The 8,458-nt window shown below is 48.4% G+C and overlaps 1 protein-coding gene across 2 annotated transcripts in view; it reads left to right on the top strand.

Annotated features, from left to right (window-relative positions):
• Positions 1-5,441: 5,441 nt before the first annotated feature.
• The window catches only part of BNIP3L (BCL2 interacting protein 3 like), a 37,929-nt gene continuing 34,912 nt past the window's right edge, over positions 5,442-8,458 (top strand). The window contains exon 1 of one of the 2 annotated variants that reach the window (XM_066593510.1): positions 5,442-5,557. In XM_066593510.1, the coding sequence (XP_066449607.1) occupies positions 5,518-5,557 (40 nt within the window). In that variant the 5' untranslated portion in view covers positions 5,442-5,517. Of the gene's footprint in view, positions 5,558-5,949; positions 5,968-8,458 lie in introns of those variants that run through there. The other variant, XM_066593511.1, reaches the window with a different exon arrangement.

The following is an 8,458-nucleotide window of genomic DNA, read 5'->3' as shown; positions in this document are numbered from 1 at the left end:
TGACTGGGTGTACTGGGAGTACCAAGATGGCTGGCCTGCAGGCTGTTATCAAGCTCCCAGCTGCAGTGACAACCCAGCAGCACCCTCTAGCCGTATCTGAGGGGTAAAACCCACAGGATTGGAGTATCCCCGGCCCTAGCTGCTGGCTAACAGTTGGCAGCTGCTGCAATGGAGTACCACATTGTAGCTATGCCCACTCCTTGTATATGCGGCTCTCACTGGTGCTGTGCGGGGTTAACGTATAGGTGGAGATTCATATTGCTGTAAAAATTGCAAAATTGGTGCAAGCCCAGCTTGTGCAAACATTTTGCCATTTTTTTGGCAGGTATGCCATAATGCTATACTGCTTTCCCCAAAAAGTGTGCCGCTTGTCAGGAGGGGGCGTAGCTGCCCACCACTGGAGGGGTGGGGGAGGGAGACTCTGAGCGGCACTCAAGCTGCCTGATGAATGAATGCTGCGGCGAGCAGCAGATCCCCGCTAGTTAGATATTAGTGACCTATCCTAAGGATAAGACCTCAGTATCAGAGACCCAGAAATCCCCGTCAGGCTGCTTCTGCATGTAGTGCATCACCACCCTCCCCGCACCCTCCATGTGGATGGTAACACTGACGTGCAGAAGATTTCAGCCCTTCGATGGAAGAGGCAGAGTCTGCTGCAGCTCCGTGTTAAATCCTCATCTGCGCTGCCGTTTTTTCCCACGGCGTTTCGACTGTGAAAAATCTGCACCAATTGCCCTACATGTGAACATATCCTAAAAAGTTACCTGTGCCCGCATCGCCATAAACCAAGTGATGGTGCTGTTAGGACGGGGGAGGGGGCTGATCATCGCTCAGTGAATGGAGGTGAAGCGGGGATCACTCCGGCCCACCCAGCTCCATTCACAGTAAATAGGTAGCAGTTAATAGATGAGCCGCCTGTTTACACGGACTGCTACATGGGGAGTATCAGGAATAGGTAAGTCTTCAATTTTTATTCACTTTAAACCTTAACATTTTTTGTGTGTGTCCTGGAAAAACCTCTTTAACCCTTTAAATGCCTCACTTAACAGCCTTGAACAGCCCCCCAGGGTGAGGTGCATCTAGATGTATTGGCACCTGTGGGCCTTCTAAAGGCCCCCGGGGCTGCGTGTATTTCTGCCTATTAAGACAAGCCTGTGGCACGCTTTAATAGGATGCCTGCAGAAATACAATCCACTACAATACTAAAGTATTGCAGTATATAGCATAAGCAATCAAACAAGTGCAAGTTCAATTCTCCTAATGAGGACTAAAAAAAGGAACAAAAAGTTACATTTTAAGTTTAAAAAAAAAAAGTTTTCCATTGTACAAAATAAAGGTTAGAAAAAAACTTTTCCTGTATTTATGATTACAAAAAAACCAAGCATAAAAAAGCCCAAATTTAGTTCGGAGGGCCGTGTCTAGAAAAGTAACATTATTTATCCCACATGGTAAATGTTAGAGAGGAAAAAAAAAAACATGGCAGACTTGCGTTTTTTGTTTTTTTTGTTCACTCGTCTCCAAGCTGAAATTTAATTGACCACAATGTTTGTATGTACTCCAATTTGGGGCGAATGGAAAACCACTGGACGTCCAGAGACGAGCCCTCACACTACTACAGCGAGGGTAAAATGGCAACAGGATCATTTTTGTGTTTGTTCGTCCCCCCTCCCTCCCTCCCCCCAAATGCAATTATCGTGCAATGGTAGTGAAACTGGGGACTTCATGTCTTTTTTTTTGGAAAGTGGGGATGAAAAATCAAACATTGGAGAAGAAAAAGGCCGGCGTCCCTAGCGAAACCGCGGACTTCTGTCAAGGATTTAATACAGCTCTGCCCATGGCTTTAGCCCCAGTCGATGGGGTATATCCGCCTGCAGCGGTGGCGCAGTGTCCATGCGGATTTTGTATGGCATGGTACAGATCATTAACATCCATCACTTTCTTTCCATGAAGTGGATGTCAGACTTCTTGTGTGGAAACATTTGTGCCCTCTGATTTATACTGCAGGTTTTCATGGCGTTCAGTAGAATGCCATAAAGGTGAAGGTACCTACTGGGGGCATTAAGGGGCAGTAACACATAATAGCCAGACAGCATCCCTGCAGCATCAGGGACTTCACATTTCCTCTGTAGCACCCGGCTCCTCCGCTACTGGGGGCACTATTACTACTGGGGTCACTATTACTACTGGGGTCACTTATTACCAGAGCTGTGACCCCTGACCACTTTCCCCAATCCTCTGCAGTGTGTCACGCAGGATGAAACCGCTGAGTGGAGGAGGGGGCAGAAGTCTATACTAGGGACACTACTGGGGTACTATTACTACTGGGGCCACTACTAGGGACACTATTATTACTGTGGTCTCTTACTGCTGAAGGCACTACTGAGTACACCATTACTACTGAGGATTAGAGATGAGCGAGCACGCTCGGTTAAGGCAGTTAGTCGAGTGAGCATCGCTCTTCTCGAGTAACTGCATACTGGTCTGAGAAGATTCGGGAGGAGTGAGAGAGATGTCTCTCTGCATACTGAGAAGATTCGGGAGGAGTGAGATCTCTCTCTTCCCCCGTCGCCCCCCCTGAATCTGCTTGTACCAGTATGCAGTTACTCAAGGAGAGCGATGCTCACTCGACTAACTGCCTTAACCGAGCGTGCTCGCTCATCTCTACTGAGGATACTACTGGGTTCGCTACTGGTGGACACCATTACTACTGGAGTCACAACTGGGTGCACTACTACTAGGGACACTGTTACTACAGGGGACATTGTTACTGTTGGGGCCACTCCTGGGGTCACCATTACTGCTGGAGACCCTACTGGGTGCACTGATACTACTGGGATTACTACTCGGGGACATTATTACTACAGGGAGCACTATTACTACTGGGGAGACTGCTATTGTTGGGGCTACTACTTGGAGCACTATTAATAGTGGAGGTCCTTTTACTACTGAAGACACTATTGGGGTTACTATTACTACTAGTGGCACTGTTAATACTGTAGGTACTGTTACCAATGGGCACTTTTACTACTGAAGCCACGACTGTGGGTGCTGTTACTACTGAAGACACTGCTGTGGGTACTGTAAATACTGGGGGGTACTATTACTACTGAAGACACTACTTAGGGTACTATTACCACTAGGGGCACTGTTACCAATGAAGACACTACTTAGGGCACTGTTACTACTGAAGACACTACTTGGGGCACTGTTACTACTAGGGACACTGTTACCACTGAAGACACTACTTGGGGCACTGTTATACTAGGGACACTTACTACTGAAGACACTACTTGGGGCACTGTTACCACTGAAGACACTGTTACCACTGAAGACACTACTAGGGGTACTGTTATACTAGGGACATTGTTACTACTAGGGACACTAGGACTACTAGGGGGACTGTTACTACTGAAGACACTACTTGGGGCACTGTTACTACTAGGGACACTGTTACTACTGAAGACACTACTTGGGGCACTGTTACTACTAGGGACACTGTTACTACTGAAGACACTACTTGGGGCACTGTTACTACTAGGGACACTGTTACTACTGAAGACACTACTTGGGGCACTGTTACCACTAGGGACACTGTTACTACTGAAGACACTACTTGGGGCACTGTTACCACTGAAGACACTGTTACCACTGAAGACACTACTAGGGGTACTGTTATACTAGGGACATTGTTACTACTAGGGACACTAGGACTACTAGGGGGACTGTTACTACTGAAGACACTACTTGGGGCACTGTTACTACTAGGGACACTGTTACTACTGAAGACACTACTTGGGGCACTGTTACTACTAGGGACACTGTTACTACTGAAGACACTACTTGGGGCACTGTTACCACTAGGGACACTGTTACTACTGAAGACACTACTTGGGGCACTGTTACCACTGAAGACACTGTTACCACTGAAGACACTACTAGGGGTACTGTTATACTAGGGACATTGTTACTACTAGGGACACTAGGACTACTAGGGGGACTGTTACTACTGAAGACACTACTTGGGGCACTGTTACTACTAGGGACACTGTTACTACTGAAGACACTACTTGGGGCACTGTTACTACTAGGGACACTGTTACTACTGAAGACACTACTTGGGGCACTGTTATACTAGGGACACTGTTACTACTGAAGACACTACTTGGGGCACTGTTATACTAGGGACACTTACTACTGAAGACACTACTAGGGGCACTGTTACTACTAGGGACACTAGGACTACTAGGGGACTGTTACTACTGGAGGGTACTAATAATACTGAAGACACTACTGCGGGTACTGTTACTAGCAGAGGCACTGTTACTAGTAAAGACACTACTGAGGGTGCTGTTACTACCAGAGACATTGTTGCTACTAGGGGTACTGTTACCTCTGAAGACACTACTGGGGGTCCTGTTACTATTGCGGGTAGTTAGTACTAGGGACACTGTTACTACTAGGGGTACTATACTATGGGCACTGTTACTATTGGGGATGCTATTACTATTAAGGTACTGTTACTACTGGGGGGCGCTGTTGCTACTGAAGACACTACTGGGGATACTGTTACTATTAGGGGTGCTGTTGCTTCTAGGGACATTGTTACTACTGCAGGTACTGTTACGATTTCGGGTAGTTACTACTAGGGGCACTGTTGCTACTAGGGACACTTACTACTGCGGGTACTATTACTTCTAGGGCCACTATTACTATTGTGGTTAGTTACTACTGGGGGCATTGTGAAAACTGAAGGCACTACTGGGGGCACTGTTACTATTGTGGATAGGTACTATTAGGGGCACTGTTACTACGAGGGGCACTACTGTGGGTACTGTTATTATTGCGGGTAGTTACTACTAGGGGCACTTACTACTACAGATACTGTTACTATTGTGGGTAGGTACTACTGGGGATGCTGTTACTACTAGGGGCACTATTACGGGTAGGTACTAATGGGGCCACTGTTACTACTAGGGGGCACTGTTCCTACTAAGAGTACTATTACTATTGCGGGTAGGTACTAATGGGGCCACTGTTACTACTGAGGGTACTATTACTATTGCGGGTAGGTACTACTAGAGGCACTGTTACTAGTGGGGGACACTATTACTACTGGTTGCACTACTAGTGGGGACTGTTGGGGCCACTAGAACAAGCTCAGACGATGTAAGTCGTGATAACCACGCCCCCTTCTACCGACCACAGTGCATAATCATTTTATATATCATCTCTGGTTGCTATGGGCAACACTTTTTTTTCCAACAACTACTAGTATTTTTTTTTTCCATTGCTACTTGAAAAGCCGCCCCAGAGCCGCTCTGGAACCGCAGGCTGTGAACTCCCCACACTTCTGCCACGTAACTGCTCAGCCAACCAAGAGTTAATAACGTGTTCTCCGAATCATGTGACCGGACAGCCCCGCCCCCACTCCTCAGGTGATGCTGCGAGGTGACGTCACACGGGGTGTGGCTACGCAGTGCGGTGCCTTCTCCCTAACAGACTGAAGCTGTCGCCGTCATGTCCGACAACAACAACGGGGAGGATCCCGCGCTGCACGGTGAGTGGCCCCCGGGCGTCCCAGTAGCCGGCCGCGTATTATACACCGGAGGATGGAGCGGAAACGGGATTCTGGGCGCCGCTCGGCCTCTCTGGGCGACACAGACGGGGGACAAGGCAACGAGACAAACATCACCGCCGGCCAATCACAAACGAGCGCAATGGCTTGGGGCGGGGCTTAATGCAAGAATGTTTGGTTTGGGCCAATCGGGATGCAGGGGTGGGAATTAGTGGGCGGGGCTGTGAGGAGGATGTGCACAGTATTGTTATTGTCGTGTCTGAGCTGATCGCTGCGTCCTGTATCCTTGTCATGTGACGTCATAGCGGGCTGTATCACCGCTCCCAACCTGTGGCCTGCTGGGAGCTGTAGTGCCACAGCAATGGAAGGGGGACAGCTTACACAGCTGTAGTGTGTGTATATATAAATAATACCCCCACCATATATATCATATCCACCCCAGAGGCAGGATTTATAATCTGCTTCTCCAAAAATAAGACACGGTCTTATATTAATGTTGCTCCTTTTTCCATGTACAGCTGTCTGCAAACTATTTAAGTTGACTATTTTGTAATTAACTGTAATTTCGGTTATTTTTGGAGTAGGGCTTCTAGCTCAAGCATCCTCAGAAATCCTGTAGCATCGTGCTGGGGCTTATTTCTGGGGTAGAAATTATTTTCAGGGAAACAGTGTATATAATACCCCCCCCCCCCCCCCGAGAGAGTATATATAGATAGATTGTGTGTGATGTATATACACCCCTGCAAGATGTATGTTTATAAACTCCTCCCTGCCACCCCTCCCCCTCCCCTAGACAATGATGGAATAAACGTTCTCTCTGTGATTGTAACATTGATATTAGTCAGCGACCACAATATCAGAGCGAAAGCTTCATTCATTGTGGAGAACCGACCCCTTATAGGGAGGCTCTAGTACCCTGCTGTACCACCGCTAGCTTGGATACAAGATGTGATACGGGAGGGCATGGAGGCTCTAGTACCCTGTTGGACCGCCTCTAGCTTGGATTTAAGATGTGATACGGGGGAGGGGGCATGGAGGGTCTAGTACCCTGTTGTACCACCTCTAGCTTGGATACAAGATGTGATACAGACAGGCATGGAGGCTCTAGTACTTTGTTGTACCACCTCTAGCTTGGATACAAGATATGATACAGACAGGCATGGAGGCTCTAGTACCCTGTTGTACTGCCTCTAGCTTGGATACAAGATGTGATACGGGCAGGTATGGAGGCTCTAGTACCCTGTTGTACTGCCTCTAGCTTGGATACAAGATGTGATACGGGCAGGTATGGAGGCTCTAGTACCCTGTTGGACCACCTCTAGCTTGGATTTAAGATGTGATACGGGCAGGCATGGAGGGTCTAGTACCCTGCTGTACCACCGCTAGCTTGGATACAAGATTTGATATGGGTGGGCATGAAGGCTCTAGTACCCTGCTGTACCGCCTCTAGCTTGGATACAAGATGTGATACGGGAGGGCATGGAGGCTCTAGTACCCTGCTGTACCGCCTCTAGCTTGGATACAAGATGTGATACGGGAGGGCATGGAGGCTCTAGTACCCTGCTGTACCACCTCTAGCATGGATACAAGATGTGATACGGGCAGGCATGGAGGCTCTAGTACCCTGTTGTACCGCTCTAGCTTGGATACAAGATGTGATACAGGGGGGTGTGGAGGCTCTAGTACCCTGCTATACCGCCTCTAGCTTAGATACAAGATGTGATACAGGTGGGCATGGAGGCTCTAGTACCCTGTTGTACCGCCTCTAGCTTAGATACAAGATGTGATATAGGCGGGCATGGAGGCTCTAGTACCCTGTTGTACCGCCTCTAGCTTATAGTAACAGCACCCCATTAGTACCCACCCCCAGTAGTGTCTTCAGTACTGTATAATTGCACGGCCCGTGTAATGTAGGCCTGTGTCGTACGAACATATTTGCGCACTTATTTCCAGTTGCTGACACATTATATTATATAGGGCAAATTGTTTTGGGGTATAATAATGTCCCCCTCTGTTCTCCGATCACTACTTCATGTGACAGCAGCAGTAATGGCGGTGGGCTCCTGTGCCCCTCCTGGTTGCCCAGTTGGTATATGCCACGCTGCCTGTGAAGTAACAACAAGGTGATCAGTGTGGAATATTGGCAGCACATGGCGGTGCAGCGGGCAGCTCCGCCCTCATCATGTGCCGCGGGCAGCTCCGCCCTCATCATGTGCCGCGGGCAGCTCCGCCCTCATCATGTGCCGCCTGATGTTATGCAGAGTAATATGTAATGACGAGACGATGTCATGAATGTGATAATATTAAGTAATCACCAATTCTACCTCATGCCGAATAACAACAGGAGATTGTCTATCTATCTCTCATATCTGATATCTCGCACCTCTCTCATATCTGATATCTCGCACCTCTCTCATATCTGATATCTCTCACCTCTCTCATATCGGAGATCTCTCTCACCACTCTTGTATCATAGATTTCTCATAGCTCTCATAACAGATATCTCTCTCATATCGCTCTCAGATCGCGGTCTCTTTCCCTGATGGAGCGTGACATCAGAGGGCGCAACATCTGATGTCCCTCTAATTTCTTCTGTCTGTCTGTCTGGCCTCATGTCTGCCACATGAGACATACATAAATGGACAGTACTGGGCACTGCTGGAGTACAACGCCATCCGGACCGGTTCCGTCATCCGGTACAACGCCGCCCGGACCGATAAGCGCTGCAGAATATGTTGGCGCTATACAGATAAAGATTATTATTATTATCCGCCGGTACAGCGCCGTGCGGACCGGCTCCTCCATCCGGTACAGCGCCGTGCGGACCGGCTCCTCCATCCGGTACAGCGCCGTGCAGACCGGCTCCTCCATCCGGTACAGCGC

This window comes from Eleutherodactylus coqui, chromosome 2 (genome assembly GCF_035609145.1).
Source record: "Eleutherodactylus coqui strain aEleCoq1 chromosome 2, aEleCoq1.hap1, whole genome shotgun sequence".
Lineage (NCBI taxonomy): Eukaryota > Metazoa > Chordata > Amphibia > Anura > Eleutherodactylidae > Eleutherodactylus > Eleutherodactylus coqui.
This window is presented reverse-complemented; position numbering and strand designations above follow the sequence as displayed.